Genomic DNA, 25,568 nt, shown 5'->3' with positions numbered 1-25,568 from the left:
CTTGACTCAGTTGGTAGCACTCTTAACTCTTGAGTCAGAAGGTGGTAGGTTCAAGCCCCACTCCAAGACTTGAGCTCGCAATCTAAGCTGGCAACGCAGTAATGAGGGAGTGCTGCATTGTTGGAGGCACCGAACTTTGGACAAGATATCAAACTGTCGGAAGGTGAGCAGGGAGTTCTCCCAGTGTCTTGTCCAACGTTCCTCCTTCAACCAACACCACCAAAAAACAGATCAACCGGTCACTCATCGCATTGCTGTTTGTGGGATGTTGATATGGAATAGCTGGCCACGTTTGTCTACATAACAGTTAAGCGAAATCATTGGGTGAAGGGGTTTAGGCTAGAATCATAGAAACATACAGCACAGAAGGAGGGTATTCAGCCTGTCGTGCCTTTTGCCAGCTCTTTGAAGAAGCTATCCAATTAGTCTCACAACTACGCTCTTTCTCCATAGCCCTGCAAATTTTTCCCCTTCAAGTATTTATCCAATTCCCTTTTGAAAATTACAATTGAATCTGTTTCCACCGCCCTTTCAGGCAGCACATTCCAGATCATAACAACTTGCTGTATAAAAATAAAACTCCTCATTTCCCTTCTGGTTCTTTTGCCAATTATCTTAAATCTGTGTCCTCTGGTTACCGACCCTCCTGCCAGTGGAAACAGTTTCTTATTTACTGTTAGGTAGCCAAACTTAGTGGGAGGATAGAAGATTGGGAAGTCTTCAAAAGACAGCAAAAAGTAACTAAAGGATTGATTAAGAAAGGGAAGATAGATTATGAAAATAAATTAGCAAAAAATATAAAAACAGATAGCAAGAGTTTCTACAGTTATATAATAAGAAAAAGGGTGGCTAAGGCAAACGTAGGTCCCTTAGAGGATGAGACCGGGAAATTAATGGTGGGAAACATGGAGATGGCAAAAATGCTGAACAAATATATTGTTTCAGTCTTTACGGTAGAGGACACTAAGAATATCCCAACACTGGACAAACAGGGGGCTCCGGGGGGGGAGGAGCTAAATACGATTAAAATCACTAAGGAATTGGTACTCGGTAAATTAATGGGACTCAAGGCGGATAAATCCCCTGGACCTGATGGCTTACATCCTAGGGTCTTGAGGGAAGTGGCAGTAGGGATTGTGGATGCTTTGGTAATTTTCCAAAATTCTCTGGACTCTGCAAAGGTCCCGGCAGATTGGAAAACTGCTAATGTAACACCCTTATTTAAAAAGGGTAGTAGGCAGAAGGCTGGAAATTATAGACCAGTTAGCCTAACATCTGTGGTGGGTAAAATTTTGGAGTCTATTATTAAGGAGACAGTAGCGGAACATTTGGAGAAACATAATTTAATAGGACAAAGTCAGCATGGCTTTACGAAGGGGAAGTCATGTCTGACAAATTTGCTTGAGTTCTTTGAGGACATAACGTACAGGGTGGATAAAGGGGAACAGTGGACGTAGTGTATTTAGACTTCCAGAAGGCATTCGACAAGGTGCCACATAAAAGATTATTGCTCAAGATAAAGAATCACTGGATTGGGGGTAATATTCTGGCATGGGTGGAGGATTGGTTATCTAACAGGAAACAGAGAGTTGGGATAAATGGTTCATTCTCGGACTGGCAACCAGTAGCCAGTGGTGTTCCGCAGGGGTCAGTGCTGGGTCCCCAACTCTTTACAATCTATATTAACGATTTGGAGGAGGGGACCGAGTGTAACGTATCAAAGTTTGCAGATGATACAAAGATGGGAGGGAAAGTGGAGAGTGAGGAGGACATAAAAAACCTACAGGGGGATATAGACAGGCTGGGTGAGTGGGCGGAGATTTGGCAGATGCAATACAATATTGGAAAATGTGAGGTTATGCACTTTGGTAAGAAAAATCAGAGAGCAAGTTATTATCTTAATGGCAAGAAACTGGAAAGTACTGCACTACAAAGGGATCTGGGGGTCCTAGTGCAAGAAAATCAAAAGGTTAGGATGCAGGTGCAGCAGGTGATCAAGAAGGCCAACGGAATGTTGGCTTTTATTGCTAGGGGGATAGAATATAAAAACAGGGAGGTATTGCTGCAGTTATATAAGGTATTGGTGAGACCGCACCTGGAATACTGCATACAGTTTTGGTGTCCGTACTTAAGAAAAGACATACTTGCTCTCGAGGCAGTACAAAGAAGGTTCACTCAGTTGATCCCGGGGATGAGGGAGCGGACATATGAGGAGAGGTTGAGTAGATTGGGACTCTACTCATTGGAGTTCAGAAGAATGAGAGGCGATCTTATTGAAACATATAAGATTGTGAAGGGGCTTGATCGGGTGGATGCGGTAAGGATGTTCCCAAGGATGGGTGAAACTAGAACTAGGGGGCATAATCTTAGAATAAGGGGCTGCTCTTTCAAAACTGAGATGAGGAGAAACTTCTTCACTCAGAGGGTGGTAGGTCTGTGGAATTTGCTGCCCCAGGAAGCTGTGGAAGCTACATCATTAAATAAATTTAAAACAGAAATCGACCGTTTCCTAGAAGTAAAGGGAATTAGGGGTTACGGGGAGCGGGTAGGAAATTGGACATGAATTTAGATTTGAGGTTAGGATCAGATCGGCCATGATCTTATTGAATGGCGGAGCAGGCTCGAGGGGCCGATTGGCCTACTCCTGCTCCTATTTCTTACGTTCTTATGTATCAAAACCCTTCATGATTTTGAACACCTCTTAAATCTCCCCTTAACCTTCTCTGCTCTAAGGAGAACAACCCCAGCTTCTCCAGTCTCTCCACATAACTGAAGTCCCTCATCCCTGTTACCATTTTAGTAAATCTTCTCTGCACCCTCTCCAAGGCCTTGCCATCCTTCCTACCTAAAGTGTGGTGCCCAGAACTGGACATTTTGATATAACAAGCTGCTACAGAAATAGGAGTTTATTTTGTTTTCTATTGCTATACTACTCGCGTTCCAAACAAAGTAATTCTATAATGATCCAGTTGCTGTTAGATTGTTACTTTGATCCTTGACTGTTAATCAAGTGGATTGGAGCATCTAGTTAAGAGTTGCTAATGTATTGAATCTTTTCAGCTTAATGTACAGGACACGACTGTTAATCATTTGAACAGTGGACAGACTCAGACCTCCTCCAGTGCCGTCGATCTTGATTTCCTGGAAGATGATATCCTTGGACCATCCCCTGGTCCTGGTTCAAACCTGCAGAATTCTGACCAACCGTGTGACATCTTGCAGCAGAGCTTACAAGAGGCCAACATTACGGAGCAGTCACTGGAGGAGGACGCTGACCTGGACATTGCCTCGCTTCACTTCCCTTCGCTGCAGCCAGTCTCCCAGGCAGCTGATGCCTCCCAGCTCTTTTCTACCAGTGCCGATTTGATCGGTCTACAGCAGCAGCCCACGGTTCTTACCCAACAGACATTGATCCAACAACAGACTGTTGGCGGGCAAGTTGTGAACAAGGCCATTAATGTTCAGCCGTTTTTACAGCAAGTAGGACTGGGCAACGTGACCCTACAGCCGGTCTCAAATCTCCAAGGGCTACCCAATGGAAGTCCATCCGGGACGTTGGGCATTGGACAGATCCAAGTGGTTGGGCAGTTGTCCAACCAGTCAGTCATGACCATCAATCAGCCAACTCAACAAATCATCACAAAAGCTGGCCAGCCCACGCAGGTGACCACTGTGCCAGTCGGTAGCTACATATCATCACCTGCCTCTGACCCGCAGCAAGTGGCTTTGAACTCGGCTGGGGTCTCGCCACCAAATACGGGACTGGTGCTCCAGAAGAATGCTCCTTCTGGAGCCCTGAACGGGAACTCTCTCTTTGCCGCTACATCCATGGCTCAGGCGAACCAGCCACTGACGGTGAGGCCTAACCTGAGCAATCCGATGATGCAGGCCCCGCTGTCTGCGCAGAACGTCATCATCCAGAGGACCCCGACTCCAATCCAGCCAAAGCCAACGGGAGGAGTCATCCAACACAAACTCTTTCAGATTAGCTCAAAGCCGTTTACTTCCGCAAATACTGCACTGACCATCCAGAACGAGGCTTCCCTGCAGCAGCAACAGCAGCAAAAGGCTCAGCAAAACGTGACCTTCATGACGGGAAAGTCGGGACAGAACGTGGTGTTCTCTGCTTCTGGGACTGGTTTCCCCCAGACCATTTCCTCCAGTGTTTTCAAGCAGCATCAGGCGCAGCAGCAGGTGTTGGGCAAGTCCCTGAGCCTTCACCTTCAGGGCGGGAGTATTGTCATCCAACCCCAACACATGCAGCAGGCCATGCTTCAGAGTCAGAACCCCTTCCTCCTCCAAGGGCAGCTGTCGGGGGCTTCGAGCGTCCCCCTCCCCCAGCAGCTCTCGGCCTTGCAGGCCAACGTTGGTGGGCAGATCCTGACCGCCCAGTCTGCGGGTGGGCAGCCTCCAGCAACTCACATCATCGCCAGTCAGGGTCCGGGCGGTCAGTTAATTGCTAATCAGACTTTACCCGCTCAGATCTTGACAAATCAGAACATTGCCGGGCAGCTGAACTTGAGCCAGGTAATTGCGGCCCAGAATGCGCACGGAGCAACTCACATCCTGTCGGCTCCCATCCAGCTGCAGTCTGGCCAGGTGGGGCAGCCCACGGTGTTTCAGATGGCCAACAGCCTAAACGCTCCGACTTCTGCATCTGTCCAAGCAACTTTGGCCGGCAGTGCCCTCAGCCAGCAGAGCCAATCAGCCGTCCTCCAAGGGGTAACGCTCCCCAACCAGGTCACCATGCTCAACAGCGGCGAGAATCTCCCACAGACGGTGAGCATCCAGCAGACAGCGAGTAACGCCCAAAACTCCAGCGTCATACAGCAGCAGCAGCAGCAGCAGCAGTCGGGACCTGGCCCGAGCTTAATGGCTCTCGGTAACGGGCAGCCCTCTTTGCTAACGGTCCAGACTGCTCCTTCGTCTCAGGCCCAGCCTCAGCCGCAGCTTCCCATACAACAGCAGCAGTTGCCATCGTCCTCGCAGTCTAGCAGCACGATGGTGCAGACACCTGGGAAAATTATAATCAGCCAGCAAGGGCCGGGAGCATCCATCAGCCAAGATACAGCCCAGATGTTCTTCCAGCAGGTAAAATTAAAGGGCTTTTTTTTTTTGCATTTTAATGCAGCAGACTAAAGACTTTTTTCCTTTCTCCCTGCAGTTTCCTCTCCTCTCTCTCCTCCCTTCCCTCCTCTCCTGAAGGCGCTGACTCACTGGGATACAAGTTCCGCAGGCACCAGTCGCCCTCTGGTGTCTTGTCCCAAGTGACCATTCTTCCTGGGACAGCTCAGGCAGTGAAGTGTCGGCAGGCTGTCCGACTGAGAGAGGCATCGCAGCCGGGCCCGCTTCTCGCGCGCACGTGCAGTCGCAGCTGCGTTGCCGAAATCGTGAGCAGGAGCCGTAGCCCCCGCGGCGGGGCTGGACACTGGGCCACATTATCGAGCCCCCTCCGGGTGATCTGGCTGAGATCAGCAAATGGCTCGGGCTGGAGATCAAACCCAGGATCTTGGCACCTGTACAGCTCTTGTGTCAGGCTAAGCTGTGCATTTACCAACCAAGCCTGGGGAGTGGGTGATAGACTGAGTGTTAATCAGACATTTCAGTAATGTTTGGCACTGTCCCACTCTTGGAGGGGAAAAAAAATCAAAATCTTTTCACCACCCTCTGTTGTGATATCAAGCTGTAATAATTGGGACAGAACATAGGAACAGGTGGAGGCCATTCAGCCCCTCGAGCCTGTTCCCACATTCAATTGGCTGATCTGTAACAATAGAAAATATGTGAAGATGGCCACAAGTCACAGGGAAATTAGGGTTTTAGAGACCTTTTGGCATAATTACAGATTGTGTTCTGTGATTGCTCTTGTATTTGTGTCGCCTTCAAGAGATCATTTGGCCTGTTCTATTCTGGGACAGACAACAGCTCCGTGGCGAGCGTTGACCGCCCGTGTGTGCCTCTGTTTAGTTCCCTCTCTCCCACTCCGCCGGTCCAATTATAATTTGTGATGTGTTGCAAAGACAGCCCCTCTTTCTGTCACGTGACACGGAAGGGTGGCAAACCCATGGAGAGTCATGCTGATAGTTCGGGAAAGTTTAAACCAGGCCGTCTTGCTCATCTCCCCTCCTCTCCTGACTCGCGTTGGCGTATAGGGGCAGATTCCAGTGCCTTACCCGTGTGGCTATTCACCTGTGGGTGGTATCAGAAATGAGTCTGAGCCTGTCTTTGTGAGCACTTTACAACCGGGATCGCTGGATACTGAGTAGGAGTGGCAACACAGGGTGACTTCTCTTCCCTTCCCATCCCAGACGTGGGATGTTCGAGTGCTCTTCATGTTTTTTAAAAAAAAAACACACACAGTTTAACACTAGGTCTCTTGTGATACAGCTTCATAACGTAGGAGTCAGCCATTCAGCCCTTCGAGCCTGTTCCACCATTCAGTTAGATCATGGCTGATCTGCACCTCAACTCCATTTACCTGCCTTTGCTCCACATCCCTTGATGTCTAACAAAAATCTATCGATCTCCGTCTTGAAGCTCCAATTCACCCGCAGCATCTACAGCTTTTTGGGGGAGAGAGTTCCAGATTTCTACTCCCCTTTGTGTGACGAAGTGCTTCCTGACATCACCCCTGAACGGCCTAGCTCTAATTTTCTCCCCCTCCCCCCTCCCTCCCTCCCCAGCCGACCTTGTTTTGAACACCCCCCCCCCCCCTCCCCCCCCAAACCAGAGGAGATAATTTCTCTCTGCGCTATCGAATCCCTTAATCATTTTAAACACCTCAGTTAGATCACCTCTCAACCTTCTAAACTTAATGATGTGGAGATGCCGGTGATGGACTGGGGTTGACAATTGTAAACAATTTTACAACACCAAGTTATAGTCCAACGATTTTATTTGAAATTTACAAGCTTTCGGAGGCTTCCTCCTTCCTCAGGTAAATGTCAGGAACTCCTCGAAGCCTAATCATTTATAAATCACAGAACAATACATGGTGATTACAGATAGTCTTTGCAACTGCCCGTTGCCAAGGCAATCACAGTGTTCAGACAGAGAGGTGTTACCTACAGAGCCCCCGAATATACAGTCAACAAAAAAAACAAACAGGAAAAAAGAAGAGAGAGGCATAAACATCCGGAAGGCAGAGAAAGCCAGCAAATGACCCGTTATATTAAAAACAGATAGCTTTTGTTCGCTGGTGGGGTTACGTGTAGCGTGACATGAACCCAAGATCCCGGTTGAGGCCGTCCTCATGGGTGCGGAACTTGGCTATCAATTTCTGCTCGACGATTTTGCGTTGTCGTGTGTCTCGAACGTCAAAGAGGCCATCCCCTATGGACAGGCCCTGCGAATACACAGGGTCTGCTCAGACGAGGAGGAACGCGATGAACACCTACAGACGCTGAAAGACGCCCTAGTAAGAACGGGATATGACACTCGACTCATCGATCGACAGTTCCGACGGGCCACAGCGAAAAATCGCATAGACCTCCTCAGAAGAATAACACTGGACGCAACCAACAGAGTACCCTTCGTCGTCCAGTACTTCCCCGGAGCAGAGAAACTACGCCATGTTCTCCGCAGCCTTCAACATGTCATCAGTGACGACGAACACCTCGCTATGGCCATCCCCACACCTCCACTACTCGCCTTTAAACAGCCACCCAACCTCAAACAAACCATCGTTCGCAGCAAATTACCCAGCTTTCAGGAGAACAGCGTCCACGACACCACACAACCCTGCCACGGTAACCTCTGCAAGACATGCCAGATCATCGACACAGATACCACCATCACACGAGAGGACACCACCCGCCAGGTGCACGGTTCATACTCCTGTGACTCGGCCAACGTTGTCTACCTCATACATTGCAGGAAAGGATGCCCCAGAGCATGGTACATTGGCGAGACCATGCAGACGCTGCGACAACCGATGAACGGACACCGCGCAACAATCGCCAGACAGGAGGGTTCCCTCCCAGTCGGGGAACACTTCAGCAGTCAGGGACATTCAGCCACCGACCTTCAGGTAAGCGTACTCCAAGGCGGCCTTCGAGACACACGACAACGCAAAATCGTCGAGCTGAAATTGATAGCCAAGTTCCGCACCCATGCGGACGGCCTCAACCGGGATCTTGGGTTCATGTCACGCTACACGTAACCCCACCAGCGAACAAAAGCTATCTGTTTTTAATATAACGGGTCATTTGCTGGCTTTCTCTGCCTTCCGGATGTTTCTGCCTCTTTTCTTTTCTGTTTGTTTTTTTTGTTGACTGTATATTCGGGGGCTCTGTAGGTAACACCTCTCTGTCTGCACACTGTGATTGCCTTGGCAACGGGCAGTTGCAAAGACTATCTGTAATCACCATGTATTGTTCTGTGATTTATAAATGCTTAGGCTTCGAGGAGTTCCTGACATTTACCTGAGGAAGGAGGAAGCCTCCGAAAGCTTGTAAATTTCAAATAAAATCGTTGGACTATAACTTGGTGTTGTAAAATTGTTTACAATTCTAAACTTAAGGTATTACAAGCCAAATTTATGCAACCTGTCCTCTTAATTTAACCCTTTAAGCCCCAGTATCATTCTGGTGAATCTGTGCTGCACCCCCCCTCCAAGGCCAATATATCCTCTCTGAGGTGCGGTGCCCAGAACTGATTACAGTATTCCAGATGGGGTCTGACCAAGGCTCCGAATAACTGAAGCATAACTTCCTCCCCTTCTTATTCCAGCCCCCTCGAGACAACGGCCAACATTCCATTAGCCGAGTAAAGCAGTCCCAGGCACTATTAGTTTTAGTTTCCTCATTTACGTATCATTTCCAGGGCATCAGCAGTTCGGGGTGGTTACACTGTCAACCCCACTGGCACTGACTCAGACCAGAACTCGTTTATACCCCCACTCCCGCACCCCCTGTACCCTAAATCGTTTTTGGGTACCTTAGTCAATAATTTGATTGCGGGGTTTGTACGACCATCGTAAGCTGCTCTTGCTTTACGTCCTGATGTCGTGTGAATGGCAGGAACCGGAGACCCTGGTGGCCGGTGTGATGAGATGCTGTGCCAGGAGGGTAGCTACCATTGCCCACGGAGAGCTGTGGGGCATTTAACGGTGTGTGCAGGATACAGAGTAGCTGGGGCATATAACGGTGTGTGCAGGATACGGAGTAGATGGGGCATTTAACAGTGTGTGCAGGCTATGGAGCAGGTGGGGCATTTAACGGTGTGTGCAGGCTATGGAGCAAGTGGGGCATTTAACAGTGTGTGCAGGGTACGGAGCAGGTGGGGCATTTAACAGTGTGTGCAGGATACGGAACAGGTGCAACTGCACAATATGGATAGATTCATTTAACATAAGCAAACGTTGTAAATGAAACAAAGGCAGAAAAAGGGAGTGGCTCCGTCTGATAGGGCAACACCCAGAGAGTTAACCCACTCTCTTCTCTTCCCCCGACTTTTATATTTCAACAGCAACATCCTGCATTTATATAGCACCTTTTAACAAAGTAAAATGTCCCAAGGCGCTTCACAGGAGCACAAATCAGATAAAATTTGACACCGAGCCACATAACGAGATATTAGGACAGGTGACCAAAAGCATGGTCAAAGAGGTAACTTTTATGGAGCGTGTTCAAGAAGGAGAGAGAGGCGGGAGAGGTTTGGGGAGAGAATTCCAGAGCTTGGGACCTAGAAGGCAGAAGGCACGGCCGCCAGTGGTGGGTCGAAGGAAGAAGAGGATGCGCAGGAGCGCAGAGTTGTCGGAGGGCTGGAGGAGGTCGCAGAGATAGCGAGAGACACTTTCAGCTCCTATTTGAGTGGTACTGGACTGTGCTTCCGTTGCATTGTGTATTTTTATAATTTCACGCCGTCTCTGGTGCGTTTCGAAGTGTGTCTTGTTTTTTTTGTTTTGTTGCCCCAGTTTCTGAAGTTCAGCTCTCGCTGACGGGTTACCAGTTGCTGACGACTTTTGTCTTGAACGTTACAGCAGGAACAGAAACAGCAGCAGCTTTACCAGGCGGCCCTGAAACTCCAGCAGGAAAAAGGCCTGAACCAGCCGTCCCCTCACAGCTTAGCGCCGACCGTCACCACTAGCAGCGTCCCGGCCTCGGTTATCGTCAGCAGTAGCGTGGGGCTGGCGCCGCCCACGCCCGCGAGCAGAGCGCACACGCCAACCGCCGCCGGACACGCGGACTCCAAAGGACAAACCGTGTTACCCCCGCTGACAGGCGGTCACTTCCAGCAGATACTGGCTGGCCAGGTAGTCCGAGCAGACCTGACCCCTGCCCTCCTCCCTCGAGCTCTCGCTGTCTGACGCTTCTACTAACACGGCTCTTGCTTTGAGTTTTGACGGGTTGAAGTCGGCACTATCTGCACAAAATTTTTTTTTTTTTAAATGTTCCGCAAACCTTTTATGAATCTCTGGTTTAAGCCTCAGCTGGAGTATTGTGTCCAATTCTGAGCACCACACTTTAGGAAGGATGTCATGGCCTTGGAGAGGGTGCAGAGGAGATTTACCAGAATGGTACCAGGAATGAGGGACTTCAGTTATGTGGAGAGACTGGAGAAGCTGGGATTGTTCTCCTTAGAGCAGAGAAGCTTAAAGGGAGATTTAATAGAGGTGTTCAAAATTATGAAGGATTTTGAAAAGAGTAAATAGGTAGAAACCATTTCCACTGAAAGAAGGGTCGGTAACCAGAGGACGCAGATTTAAGGTAATTGGCAAAAGAACCAGAGGGGAGATGAGATGATTTTAACGCAGCGAGTTGTTATGATCTGGAATGCACTGCCTGAAAGGGTGGTGGAAGCAGATTCAATAGTAACTTTCAAAGGGTAATTGAAAAGGAAAAATTTGCAGGTCTGTGGGGAAAGAGCGGGGGAGTGGGACTAATTGGATAGCTCTTTGAAAGAGCCAGCACAGACACGATGGGCCAAATGGCCTCCTTCTGTGCTGTCTGATTCTATGAAATTCAAAATCTCGCACCAAGAAGGCTGCAGGATGGTTGGGAAATGGGAATGCCGCCCTAGGTCAGGAGGGTGGGACTGAGGCGCATTTGACTCATCGTGCCTAACCTGGGAGTATTTGATGGGACAGTGTAGAGAGAGCTTTGCTCTGTAGCTAACCTGTGCTGTACCTGCCCTGGGAGTGAGCTGTAGGGGCCTGCCCTTCAAGACGCTCTCTCCAGACTTGCCCCAAATTTGGAACTACAAAATCAATAAACTAATTGTAATGACATGGTATGAAAAGTCCATCACTCTTCAGTAGTGTGGCACTGAGATGGTTTGCTGGAGTCCAGGCTGTTGGGATATGCTAGTAGGGTGGGAGAAGGCTCAAGTGGAGCATAAACACTGGCATAGACCTGTTGGGCAAAATGGCTTGTTTCTGTGCTGCAAAATTCTGTGTAAGTTGGTGGTAATTTGGTGATAAATCCAATCAGTTTGTGTGCTGGGTGTGGTTTTGCATGCTTTGCGCCCCAGGCTCGGTAGTTTTGCACAGCCGGTCCCAGAGGGCAGACAGGCTGCTGAGTTCTGAGCAACAAGTGGCTCGCTGTGCTCAAAGTCTCAGTTTGCTTTGGGCCGGGGCATCGTGTTTGAGAGGCCGGACGTACTGAGGCTCTCGTGTCGTTCTCCTCCCTCCTGCCGGGGCGTTTCGTTTAAATGTGCAGCCAGTAATCCCTGACTAACCCCGTCAAAACTCGTGTGTTTGTGGCCTGTAACAGACTGGTGTGCCTCACCCACCCCCCTCCAAATGGCCTTTCTCTACTTGCCCTTCCTTCTGGCTTAAAGCTGCTGTTTAATCTTTCTTCCACCTTGTCTCCTTGTAACTTCTAACGCTTTATTTCTATCTGAGGAAGATCCGTATTGTGTGTACGATATGTATATATATATATATATTTGATTTTCACAGTTGCCCTGAGGGCTCGCTGGTTAATGAGCCACACAATACAGCAAGGTCATAGGTTTGATTTTCTCCCTGCCCCCCCCCCCCACACAAAATTGCGGAGTTAGCCAATCTCAGCCAGGGCAATCAGTTGAGGGAACTCGAGCCCAGCCCGCGTGCTCCCACTTGCTGCAGGGGGGGGAGAACAATAAAATATCAGCCTGGGTTCCCGCCCGATTGCTATCCAGTGACTTTCCCCCCCCCCCGCAGCTGGAAAGTACGCAGGTGTGGTCTCGATCAGGCTCGGCTGTGATACAGCTCGAGAACCAGTAGCCTGCCGAAGCTTATCACTTGGACCAGGTGTGTCAGGCATCTTGCCCCAGCAGGAGGGGGGGTGCAAAATATAAATCTAATATCTGTGGTGTACTTAGTGTTCACACCATGGTATGAAGGCCTGAACGGTAGGAGTTGTGTGTTTTACGAGCCTTTACAAAGGAGTCTGCATTCAAAGATCAGGTATTGCACCGTCTAACCAGCCTAATTAATGAGCCTTTATCTTATCAGGTTCTCTCCACTGATTTCCCAAAAGACAACCAAAGAAACACACTCTGTCTTTATTGTAATGGTTTTGCCTGCTGCGATGCATGGTTATTTGCAGCAACAACAACTTGCATTTATGTAGCCTCTATAACGTAGTGAAACATCCCAAGGCGCTTCACAGGAGCGATTTATCAAATAAAATTTTTAACACCGAGCCTCATAAGGAGAACTTAAGACATGTGACCAAAAGCTTGGTCAAAGAGGTAGGTTTTAAGGAGCATCTTAAAGGAGGGGTAGCGAGGAGGAGAGGTTTAGGGAGGGAATTCCAGAGCTTGGGGCCTGGGCAGCTGAAGGCACGGCCGCCAATGGTGGAGCGATGAAAACCCGAGATGCACAAGAGGCCAGGATTGGAGGAGCGCAGCGATATCGGAGGGTTGTAGGGCTGGAGGAGGTTAGAGAGAGAGAGAGAGAGAGAGAGGGTGGGATGAGGCCAAGGATAAAAATTTTAAAATCGAGACCTTGCTGGACCGGGAGCCAATTTAGATCAGGGAGTGTTTGATGGGACAGTGTAGAGGGAGTTTTACTCTGTATCTAACCCTTGCTGTACCTGCCGTGGGAGTGTTTGTTGACACTGGATTCCTGAAATGAAACCTACTTTATTCCCAGCACCAACATCCCTCACCTTGATCAGTGTAACAATGTGAAGAGCTTTTTTTTTGAAATAGCAAACATCCAATTTCATTGCATTATGTCACTTAGAGGCCGCATTCTTTAAAAGCAAAATATCAGTTTTAAGTTGTGGGTGCAGCCTATATTTGCATCGATGTGGTAATCTGCCTTTCTTGTGTTCAGTTCCTTCACCAAATTATTTTATCTTTAGAAGGGATTGGCGACTAATAGGGAAGATCCTGTAGGGATCGAACACCCGACTATGAAACGCTGCGAGCTTCCATTTTTGTGTTTCGTTCATTCAGCAGATGGTTGCCGGGCAGCAGAAGACGACGTTACAGCAGGTCCCAGTTACCTCGCAGTCACCACTACCTCAGATCCCACAGAGTGAAGGCCAGCTTCACCTTCAGCAGATGCAGCCGTCTCCCCACCAGATGCAGCCGTCTCCCCACCAGATGCAGCCGTCTCCCCACCAGATGCAGCCGTCTCCCCACCAGATGCAGCCGTCTCCCCACCAGATGCAGCCGTCTCCCCACCAGATGCAGCCGTCTCCCCACCAGATGCAGCCGTCTCCCCACCAGATGCAGCCGTCTCCCCACCAGATGCAGCCGTCTCCCCACCAGATGCAGCCGTCTCCCCACCAGATGCAGCCGTCTCCCCACCAGATGCAGCCGTCTCCCCACCAGATGCAGCCGTCTCCCCACCAGATGCAGCCGTCTCCCCACCAGTCCCGACCCCCCTCCCAGCCGCAGCCCCTGTCAAGACCTCCCTCCCGCCCTCAGTCCCGTCCGTCCTCGCAGCCCCAGGTTCTGTCTAGACCGCCGTCCGAACCCCTTTCCCGCTCGTGCACTCCGTCTCAGCTGCCCCTGCAGCCTCTGTATGTGATTCAGACACAAGTCCAGCCGTCTCCCCAGGCACAGCTCCCCATGAGGCCCCCGTCTCAGCCGCACCTGCAGCTCCAATTCCAGAACCCCCCACAGGCGCAGCATCAGGCTGACGCCCAGGCCCAGCCTCAGCTGACGTCTCCCACCCAGATCCACCTCCAGGTTCAGCCCACGCCTCAGGCTCAGAGCCAGTCCGAGGTGCAGGGCCCGGCCCACCTCCTGCACCCTTCGCCGGCCCCTCCGCAGGCCCAGGCCGAGCATCACCCTGACCCTTCACCGGCCCAGTCTCACCCGCAGCAGGTCCACCTTCAGTTCCACCGCCAGCCTCCGTCTCAGGCCCCCCTGCAGCCCGTTTACCAGACGCTACACCTGACCGTGGAACAGCAGCAGAGGTTTCAGATGGTGACCGGCCAACTCCAGTCCATGTCTGCGATTCCCAACCCCACTCAACAGCATAAAAACGTCATGGAGCAGCTCCAACAGGTTAGTCTGGCTCTTGTTTTAATTGAGTAACCAGGTGAAAGAGGGGCCTGGGTCCCAAGGTGGGGGACAGGACGCCTCTGGGGATTGAGATGAATTGTGGGAGGAAAGGAGAGGTAAATTGAGGAGTGGTGATTAGGTTGATGCTAAGCTTGGGTATTAAAAGTCTTGTCAACTGTAGGAGAAAGTGAAGACTGAGGAAAAATGAGCACTCAACAGCAACGACTTGCATTTACGCTGCGCCTTTAATGTAACAAAACGTCCCAAGGTGCTTCACAGCAGCGTAAATTCATGCAAACATAATGTGGACTTTTAAAATTTCCTTTTGCCTCTTCTCTCTTTCCCACTCACCCCTCCCCCTCGCCCCTAATTTTCTTGCCGCCTTGTTGGGGTAAAGTTGGTTCACCCCCACTGTACCTCACCCAAGTGGTCACTTTTCACCTCTGAACCCAGACAGTGTGTGTGTGGGTCGGGTATTTGACAATGGGGTGCGTCACTGTCCAGACCAAACTAGACGCACTTCACAGCTGGGTGTTACTGAGTGGCAATTGGGGTCTGTGACCCTGGCGGATTTCCCCTCCCCTAAACTCGGGGTACTGGGGGCCAGTCGTAGGACCTTTACCGATGTTTCCACTTGTGGGGGGGAGGCCATAAATATGAGATAGTCACCAATAAATCCAACAGGGAATTCAGGAGAAACTTCTTTATCCAGAGAGTGGTTAGAATGTGGAACTCGCTACCACATGGAGTGGATGAGAAAAATAGCATAGATGCAATTAAGGGGGAGTTAGATAAGTACATGAGGGAGAAAGGAATAGAAGGATATGCTGATAGTGTGAGAGGAGGCTCATGTGGAGCATAAACACTGGCATAGACCTGTTGGGCCGAATGGCCTGTTTCTGCACTATAAATTCGACGTAACTCAGTACAGACCTGGACGGAACCTGAGAGACTCTATTCTGCGACTCGTCATCTTACGGCGGCACGTTTTATTTCAACAGATGCAACATAACATAATCCTTCAAGCCAAGCAGTCTGCAGCTAACCAAGCCGTGTCTGGCTTGGGCCAATTGACCAGTCAGGCGCCCGCAATGCTGATCAGTGGCCAGGTGCAGTCTGCGAGCGTACAGGCACAAGTACACACCACCTCGGGCGGCATGAAGACCCAGCCTCACGGGGGAGGTCAGGCAGCGCTGGCAACACTTCTGCAACAGACATCCGTCCTTGTGAAGACATCGTCAGCAGGTGGGTAATTGTTGTTTGGGGGGGGTGGGGGGAGAGCAGGGGTTGGCGAAGGGATTGAGTGCAGCATTTCTTTGTTTTCAGTTTTGCTCTGCAGCCCACTCCTATCATGGTCTCAACTGAGGAAGATTAAGGTTTCTAGAAGCGAGCGATCTATCTCTCATGATAAAGAAAAGAAAGAACTTGCATTTCTATAGCGCCTTTCCACATCTCAGGTTGTCCCAAAGCGCTTTACAGCCAATGAAATACTTTTGAAGTGTAGTCACCGTTGTAATGTAGGAAACGCAGCAGCCAATTTGCGCACAGCAACATCCCACAATCAGCAATGTGATAATGACCTGATAATCTGATTTAGTAAATGTTGGTTGAGGGCTAAATATTGGCCGGGACATTGGGGAGAACTCCCCTGCTCTTCTTCAAAGTAGTGCCACGGGATCGTTTACGTCCACCTGAGGGGGCAGACGGGGCCTCGGTTTAACGTCTTATCCGAAAGACGGCACCTCCGACACTGCAGCACTCCCTCAGTACTACCCTGGGAGTGTCAGCCTGGATTTTGTGCTGAAATCTTTTGGAGCGGGGCTTGAACCCACGACCGTTCTGACTCGGAGGTGAGAATGTCACGGCTGACACCAAGAAACAGGAGCCTGGATAATAAGTCTAAATGGGGTAGAGCAGCAGAGGGATGTGGGGGTACAGATACACAAATCACTAAAAGTAGCAACGCAGGTTAATAAGGCCCAAAAAAAAGGGTTCATTTCTAGAGGGATAGAATTGAAAAGCAGAGAAGTTATGTTAAATTTGTATAGGACCTTGGTTAGACCGCACTTGGAGTATTGTGCACAGTTCTGGTCTCCATATTATAAAAAAGATATAGAGGCACTGGAGAAGTGCCAAAAAAGATTTACTGGGATGATACCAGGAAAGGTGGAACAGGCTGGGGCTCTTCTTTCTAGAAAAGAGAAGACTGAGGGGTAACCTGATAGAGGTCTTTAAGATCATGAGATTACGGGTTTGATAGGGTAGATGTAGAGATGATTCCACTTGCGGGGGAGACCAGAACTAGGAGCCATGAATTTAAGATAGTCACTAATAAATCCAATAGGGAATTCAGGAGAAACTTCTTTACCCAGAGAATGGTGAGAATGTGCAACTTGGTACCACAAGGAGTAGTTGAGGCGCATAGCATAGATGCATTTAAGGGGAAGCTAGATAAACAATATGAGGGAGAAAGGAATGAAAGGATATGCTGATAGGGTGAGATGAAATAGGGAAGGAGGAGGCTCGTGCGGAGCATAAACATCGGCATCGACCTGTTGGGCCAGATGGCCTGTTTCTGTGCTGTACATTCTATGTGATTCTATACTCGCTGAGAGCGGTGCTGAGCAATACAGGCGCACAAGGCAGTCAGGAAATCTGTGCTGTCCTGTCTGTAAAAACGCAGGTTGTGTGTCCCAGTGCTTATCCTAATAGAGCAGTGGCTGTGAACGCAGTAAACTGAGGTTTGAACTGTTCCAGATTATAATGTCCGGAGAATTGTATCGTTAGTGCTGGAGTGGACTTTGTTCCTGCAACTTGTTAAACATTGTCCCGCTGGTTATGTCAGGTACCACAGCCACCACAAGGTCTCCAGACAGCAAAGTCATCTCAGGGGGCGCACCTGGAGGCACCTGCCACTTACAGCAGGGGACAGCAGTTCCTATACAGATGAAGCCTCTCTCACAGCATCAGATTCAGCCAGCCCTGCAGGTAGGGAATGGGCATTGCAAACATTCGTGTTTATGGTAATAAACAATACTCACTTTCATAGTGCACCGTATCCAGTCGAAACGCTTCACACGAATTTCTTTTGAAGTGCGGTGACTGGTATGTAGGTAAACACTGCAGCCCATGAGAGGGATCACTGGTTAATCTGATGGTATTGACCGAGAGGGGAATATTGGTCGGGACACCAGGAGAATTCCCTGCTCCAAGCGATCTTCGGTACCTACCGGGACACGCAGGCGGGGCCTCGGTTTAACATCTCACGTGAAGGACGGCCCCTCCGACTGTGCAGCACCCCCTCGGTGCTGCCCCTCCGACTGTGCAGCACCCCCTCGGTGCTGCCCCTCCGACTGTGCAGCACCCCCTCGGTGCTGCCCCTCCGACTGTGCAGCACCCCCTCGGTGCTGCCCCTCCGACTGTGCAGCACCCCCTCGGTGCTGCCCCTCCGACTGTGCAGCACCCCCTCGGTGCTGCCCCTCCGACTGTGCAGCACCCCCTCGGTGCTGCCCCTCCGACTGTGCAGCACCCCCTCGGTGCTGCCCCTCCGACTGTGCAGCACCCCCTCGGTGCTGCACTCGAGTGTCAGCCTGATGTCCAGAAGCCAAGCTGACAAAATTTGCTCTATAAATGAGCCGGCACAGACATGAGGGGCCAAACCTGTACTGTAAACTTAGGAGGTTCTGCTTGTGTGTATTTTATTACTTGATTTTTAGTACTTTTACTGCATTTGTTGTTTTACTTTGTAGTCCAATGTTCTTTCTCTTCCCCCTCCCTTCGCTCCCCCCTCCCCTCCCCGCAAATGTTCCTATCCCACACAGTGACCAGCACTGACCTACCGATGCCTTAATTGTTCTTGGCCTTTCGCAGACTAAACCTGGAGTAATCAGTTCGATTTCGGGTCTGAATATGAGCTTGGCCAAAGGACCGATACAGATCCAGCTGCTCGGCAAAGGACTAACGCAGTTAATGCCAGCGACTTCCGTGCAGACACATCAGCAGGTACGAATAAAGGGACACCCGACCTCAGCTTACTTGGCAGGATGGGAACTCGCTCCCAACAGTGCTTTGCCCCCCCCCGCCCCCAGCGGTGGAGAACAAACCCCTCTTGTGTCGCGGTGAATTCTGCCTCCCTTACATCAGGGAGCTGTATCGACAACGAGCAAAGGAAGGGGAGCTTGTCTGTTGCCTAACTTGGGCACTCAGAAGAATTTTGCTAGACGACAAAAGACCAAAGTCCATCTAGTTCGTTTTCTCCCACCCTCGTAGTCACATGATACAACGATAATGGAGTTGTTGATCATCATAGCTATACAAAACCCTGGTTAGACCGCACCTGGAGTACTGTGAGCAGTTCTGGGCACCGCACCTTCGGAAGGACATAGTGGCCTTGGAGGGAGTGCAGCGTAGGTTTACTAGAATGACACCCGGACTTCAAGGGTTAAGTTACGAGGAGAGATTACACAAATTGGGGTTGTATTCTCTAGAGTTTCGAAGGTTAAGGGGTGATCTGATCGAAGTTTATAAGATATTAAGGGGAACAGATGGGGTGGATAGAGAGGAACTATTTCCGCTGGTTGGGGATTTTAGGAGTAGGGGGCACAGTCTAAAAATTAGAGCCAGACCTTTCAGGAGTGAGATTAGAAAACATTTCTACACACAAAGGGTGGTAGAAGTTTGGAACTCTCTTCCGCAAACGGCAATTGATACTAGCTCAATTGCTAAATTTAAATCTGAGATAGATAGCTTTTTGGCAACCAAAGGTATTAAGGGATATGGGCCAAAGGCAGGTATATGGAGTTAGATCACAGATCAGCCATGAGCTTATCAAATGGCGGAGCAGGCACGAGGGGCTGAATGGCCTACTCCTGTTCCTATAGCGATCGATTTCTATCAATGAGTCTACAACAGACCCAGACGCGAGGCGAGGGAAAACTCCCAGTGGTGGAGAGCTTTGGGAACCATAGGTCCAAAGTCACCTGTTCCTCCCGAGCGTGTTGCTCTTACCACATGTCAGTGTGCCATTTCTTTTTAAATTGCTGTTGCCATTATAAGATGACATTCATAATTTGTAGTTGATCTCCCTCAGTATTCCAGCACTAAATTTCCTTCATAATGTTTATTGGAAATATTTCCATACTCAAGTGTTCGTTTTCCTGCTGTTATGTTTCACAGATGGAAAATAAAATGGGAGGACTCAAAACGCCCGGGTCCCTGCAGCAGACCAAGGAAGCTGTGTAAGTAACGCCTTTTATATACAAGACTCCAAATCCCTCCGCATCCCACCATTAGTTACCATGGCTATAGAATTCTCTCCCTAAATCTATTTGCTTCTCCACCTCCCTGTGTTTCAAGTACTCGATAAATGCAAGTTATTGTTTTATGAAGCTGTGGTTAGACCCCATCTGGAGAGACTGCGTTCAGTTCCGGGCACCGCACCTCAGGAAGGATATATTGGCCTTGGAGGGGGTACGGTGCAGATTCACTAGAATGACACCGGGGCTAAAAGGGTTAAATTATGAGGACAGGTTGCATAGACTCGGCTTGTATTCCCATGAGTATAGAAGATTAAGGTGTTTAAGATGATTAAATGAGTTGGTAGGATAAATGGAGGGAAACTATTTCCTCTGGTGGGAGAGTCCAGAACAAGGGGACATAATAAAATTAGAGCCAGGCCGTTCAGGGGTGATGTCAGGAAGCACTTCTTCACACAAAGGGGAGTGGGAATCTGGAACTCTCTTCCCCCAAAAAGCTGTTGAGGCTGAAATCTGAGATGGATAGATTTTTGTTAGGCAAGGGTATTAAGGATTATGGAATGAAGGTGGGTAAATGGAGTTAAGATACTGATCAACCATGATCTAATTGAATGGTGGAGCAGGCTCGAGGGGCTGAATGGCCTCCTCCTGATGCTTTATTGATGCCGTACCACCAACCAGCAGGAAGCTGCGGAATGGTCTAACTTGGGTAGAATTTACAGCACAGAAACAGGCCGTTCGGCCCAAATGGTCTATGCTGGTGTTTATGCTCCACAGGAGCCGCCTCCCACCTTCCTTCATCTCACCCTATCAGCATATCCTTCTATTTCTTTCTCCCTCATGTACTTATCTAGCTTCCCCTTAAATGCACCTACTCTTATTCACTTCAACTACTCCTTGTGGGAGCGAGTTCCACTCTCTCTGAGTAAAGAAGTTTCTCCTGAATTCCCTATTGGATTTATTAGTGACTATCTTATAGAGATGGCCCCTAGTAGATAGTTTGGAGTTCCTCCAGTGTGTTTTCTGCTTGTCGCCCACCGTCCGTCCTAAAGCAGCGTGTCTGTGCTCCGTTTTTGCAGGGTTTTGGACCGTCTCCACAAGGATCAGGACGCAGTGCTGCAGCCGGACTACAAGACCCCCTTCCGATCGTACGAAGATGTGGTCCACAGGCTCCTGCCGTATCATCTTTACCAGGGGACGTCGCCATCTGGCGAAGAGCACAGGAAAGGTGGGGTTCACTGGTTTGCCGACCGAATTTCATTTCCAAAATGTTCCCCCCCCCCACCCCCCCCCACTCCCCACCATTCCACTGTACTGCTCTGTCACACCTGTGCAGTGCCTTGTTTGGTGTATAGAGCTGCTGTCTCCAGTGCACACTTCTGTTCCTGGAGCTTGCCTTGCTCGGTTCCCTAGTGCGCTCCTGCCCACCTGATTGTTTCGTTCGCAGAGCCCTGCGTGCAAAGCTTTGCTCGTTTTATGGCGCTGCTGTGTGCAGTGGCTATTCCACACCAGCCTGCAGCCAGTATAGTGGAACTAGCTTTACAGTGATCTTGGCTAAAGTTTACAAATGCATATTTTTAGGCTGGGCTTATTCTGTGACTGGTAGACGGGACACGGGGAGGCTGTTGTGGCCAAATAGCCCCTTTTCATCTTCGGCATTTCTTACGCTCTTGTGAAGAGCGTGATCCAGTTCAAAGGGAGCGATTAAAGGAGCCAGGATCCCCCGTAACTTCTTGTAACCGAACTTCGAGCCTCCCTGCTTACTTCTGTCTTACCCAAGCCATTGATGTCTGGCCTGAAACAAAAACAGAAAATACCAGGAATACAGAGCGAGTCAGTCAGCATCTGGCTGAGAACCGGCTGGATTAAAATTTCGGGTGTAATCCTGTCTCGTTCCTGTTGTAATGAAGGGTCAGAGAACTTGAGTTAATGAGAAACTGTTTCCATTGGCAGGAGGGTCGGTAACTAGGGGGCACAGATTTAAGAAAGAACCAGAGGGGAGAGGAGGGGAATTTTTTTTTACACACAGCGCGTTATGATCTGAAATGCACTGCCTGAAAGGGCGGTGGAAACAGATTCAGTAATAACTTTCAAAAGGGAATTGGATAAATACTTGAAAAGGAAGCATTTGCAGGGCTATGGGGAAAGAGTAGAGGAGTGGGACTAATTGGATAGACTTTCAAAGAGCCGGCACAGGCACGATGGGCCGAATGGCCACCCCCCCCCCGTGTTGTAAGATTCTATGGGTCCCACTCAGAATGTCAGCCTGTTCAGTCTTTCCTCTTTCCAGATGTTGAGGGCCTGTTCTGCATTTCTAGAAAGTTCCGTTTATTATATTTTAGTCCAACATTCAGGTTCCCCACCCTCCCGGTAAATGTCAGTCAGCTCTTCATCTAATGAAAAACCCCCGGTCAAGAGCTCATTATAAAGTGTTTTACTGTATTGCACTGCAGATGTCAGAGCGTTTACATGGTGTTTTAGAATTTGCTTAATCCATGGGCAGATCTAATTCTTCTCCTTCCCTCCCAAATGCTTTCATTAATTTAAAAAAAAAATCTTTCATAACGGAAACGTGCAACACTAAATGTTTCTCTCTTTTTAGTGGATGAAGAATTTGAGGCCGTGTCGTCACAGTTATTAAAACGTACCCAAGCCATGCTGAACAAATACAGAATGCTGCTGTTCGAGGAGGCCAGGGTAACACAGTTCTGCTTTTTCCTTCTGTACACCATCTCTTACATTGATGGGACACCTTATTCTGCCATGCTAGAGTGTGGAGAGACGTGGGAGGAAATTGGGTGTCATATTTAATTTACACACTGATCTTTCACCTCCTGGGATTGCATTCAAATCCAGACCAGACTAATTAATTAAATGGTCATCTCCTCACTGTCTCGTGCTCCAGGGAACTGGGTTCAGGTCTGCGTCAATCTAGTTCCCATTGGAACAGCGCAGAGCCCCCCCATGATTAGCGACTGAATTGGTACTTTCACTCGCAGGGGTTGCAGGATGGCCACTGTGGGAAATGGAAGGGTGTTGTTTTGTTGTACGTGGGCTCGTCTGAGGTTGCAGCTAAGGCACCGCGTTGGGGCAAAGCGGAGAGACTCTGCATTGAACCTGCGTTGTGACTTGAGACAAGATAAAAGGGCTCAAACCACATAAATCCCCAGGGAGAGATGATATTTGTTTCAGAGTACTGAGAGACAGACTTGGGAAGGGATTTACGAGAGAGATGTTGAACACTGAGGAGCAATCGGTAAATTGGAATCGGGCCCATTTCAATAGAAGGATGACCAAGCAGCAGTAGCAACCGAAGACATACAAACTTTACCTCCGTGCCATGTAAAATTAGGGAATTGATTAGCAGAAGAAAACATGAAGATTATCTGTGGAATATTAGCCTAGAAAAGAGCAGCCAACATGGATTCAGAAAGGGAAGATCGAGCCTCAACAACCTCTGCCACTTTTTTGAGTGAGCGACATCCCAAGTGAACTGTGGGAGGTCCTAAGACACGGTGTACCTAGACTTCCAAAGACCAGGTGCGTGGTGAAGCCCCCCTGCTGCTCTGGCCCAGCAACGTGACCAGTGAAAGACTCAATGTGGTGGAGATTCAGGGTAAACCTAGGAAATGGATAAGTAGTTGGCTGAAGGGTAGAAAACAGCAGGTGTTATTTAAAAAGAAAAAAAAGATTTGCTTTTATTATAGTTCCTTTCATGACCTCAGGACGTCACAAAGCGCTTTACAGCCAATGAAGTACTTTTGAAGTGTAGTCACTGTTGTAATGTAGGAAACGCGGCAGCCAAATTTGCGCACAGCAAGGTCCCACAAACAGCAATGCGATAATGACCAGATACTCCGTTTTAGTGATATTGGTTGAGAAATAAATATGGGCCCAGGACACTGGTGGCTAAAGGAATGATGCTGGAGCGGAGAGCGAGCATTAAACCAGAGAACTGCTTGAGGCGCAGTGATGTTGAGAGTGCCGTAACTGTCTGTGATTCTATAAAATTATCCCCGTAGTGGTTTTCGAAGACTCAACATGTCCAATTACTGTAGGGCAGCAATTAACAAAGCTAGTAGATTGCTGGGTTATAATAGCCAAAACAGTAAAGTACAAGTCAGAAGAAGCCTCGCTCAAACAGTACGGTGCTCTGGTCAGACTGCACTTTGCGTACTGTGTCACAAGGGCTGAAGGCCGTTCCCAGGAGAGCCACGGTGCTGACCCATAGCATCAGAGAACTGAGATATGAAAACCGTCTGGAGCAGCTTGAACTCTTCAGCCTCCATAAGAAGATCACAGAGAGGTGATCTTAGAGGTAATTCTGACGGTAAATGGTTTGCAATAACTAGATCTGCAAAATTGGTTTTAACTAAATCGTAAGAGTTAGACGCAGGTTCAAACTATTTTTTTAAAAAACAAGTTGAGGACTGATAGCTGAAATTCTTCACGGGCAGAGTAATGATCGCATGGGATGAAGTTCTGGTACAGTAATGGAAGTGAAAAGCCAATCATTGTTTAAAAAACTTCTGAATGCTGCAATGGGGGAGTTGTTGGATATTCCTCAATGGATGGAGCGCTTAATGGGACGGAAAGCTTTACCCAGCATCCTGTGCCTAACCTTGGGAGTGTTTGGTGGGACAGTGTAGAGGGAGCTTTACTCTGTATCTAACCCATGCTGTACCTGGCCTGGGAGTGTTTGATGTTAATACTGGGTGCCCAAATGGGCAAGTGTTTTATTCCCTAGCTCTAATATCCCACCCATTCAGCACAAAACTCTCAAAAAAAAATAAAAATAATAATATTTGGACAGACAAGGTTGAACCAGCAGCTGCCAGTTGGGTTCTCCTTGCTTCATTGGGGTGCTGCTGCCACACGTAAGACCTGCACAGACGGGGTACCAACCATGGAACCTTCGGGGCTGCTTAGCTTAGTGCTGTGCGCTAACTCTGAAGCGATGGAGAGGCATGGGGTGATCTTAATCCCAGTGAGTAATCTAGGGTCTGGATACAGTTATGATGTTCAGATGCTAATCTGGTTTGGGACTGCTGCTCTCAATAGGCAAATCCAGGCAATGGGAACTGCTTATAAGCTGCTGGGGTCAATCAAAGGCCAGCTGTAACTGCTGTAAACCAGGTCAGTCAGTTTTTAAAAAATATTCTTTTATTTCCCAACGGTAAGACTCCTTATGCCTGTCTGTTTCTCCCTCCACCTCCCATCACTATCACTTTGTGTTCACCGCAGTCCATGGCTGAGGGGGAGAAGTGCTGCTTCCGGCCACCTCCAGTCCCCCACGGTGATGTGCGCTGGAAGTTTATAGATGGGCACCCGCACTGCCGCTACAGGCTGGGGATGTGCCACTGAGGCTTGGTTCAAACGGAGAGGAATCAGAGCAAGATCGAACCCAAATCCTGCCGCTCTGCTGCAGTGTGTTGGGACTGTGTTACCAGGCCCACGCGTGTGACCGCTTGGCTCAGTTCGTCCAACTCTCGCCTCTAGTCAGGGTTCAGTCGAGTTCGCTCTCCAGGCCGAGACTCCAGTGCAGTACCGAGGGAGTGCTGCGTTGCTGGAGGTGCCGACCTACGGATGAGACCTTATGGCACATTAGGTGGATATTAAGAACGCGTGGCGCTATTTGAAGAGAAGCAGCAATTTTTCCCGGTGTCCTGAGCAACACTCCTCCTTCAACCAGCACAACCAAGAAAAATTTAGCTGCTTATCTCGTTGCTAATTGTAAACAATTTTACAACACCAAGTTATAGTCCAACAATTTTATTTTAAAATTCACAAGCTTTCGGAGGCATCCTCCTTCCTCAGGTGAATGTGAGGAAGGAGGAAGCCTCCGAAAGCTTGTGAATTTTAAAA

At 49.1% G+C, this 25,568-nt stretch overlaps 1 protein-coding gene across 3 annotated transcripts in view; it reads left to right on the top strand.

The window, feature by feature from the left end:
• LOC137305993 (BRD4-interacting chromatin-remodeling complex-associated protein-like) overlaps window positions 1–25,568 on the top strand; it is a 75,704-nt gene that overhangs the window by 44,099 nt on the left and 6,037 nt on the right. For 2 of the 3 annotated variants that reach the window (XM_067974993.1, XM_067974991.1), the window contains 9 exons: window positions 3,061–5,091; window positions 9,983–10,255; window positions 13,390–14,451; window positions 15,450–15,693; window positions 17,294–17,436; window positions 18,319–18,450; window positions 19,624–19,685; window positions 20,783–20,931; window positions 22,306–22,400. In XM_067974993.1, coding sequence (XP_067831094.1) covers window positions 3,061–5,091; window positions 9,983–10,255; window positions 13,390–14,451; window positions 15,450–15,693; window positions 17,294–17,436; window positions 18,319–18,450; window positions 19,624–19,685; window positions 20,783–20,931; window positions 22,306–22,400 — 4,191 coding nt within the window. The remainder of the gene's footprint in view (window positions 1–3,060; window positions 5,092–9,982; window positions 10,256–13,389; window positions 14,452–15,449; window positions 15,694–17,293; window positions 17,437–18,318; window positions 18,451–19,623; window positions 19,686–20,782; window positions 20,932–22,305; window positions 22,401–25,568) is intronic. The other variant, XM_067974992.1, reaches the window with a different exon arrangement.

The sequence above is a fragment of the Heptranchias perlo genome, chromosome 41, assembly GCF_035084215.1.
Source record: "Heptranchias perlo isolate sHepPer1 chromosome 41, sHepPer1.hap1, whole genome shotgun sequence".
Classification (NCBI taxonomy): Eukaryota; Metazoa; Chordata; class Chondrichthyes; order Hexanchiformes; family Hexanchidae; genus Heptranchias; species Heptranchias perlo.
The sequence above is the reverse complement of the archived record's forward strand: the minus strand, read 5'-3'. Positions and strand labels throughout refer to the sequence as shown.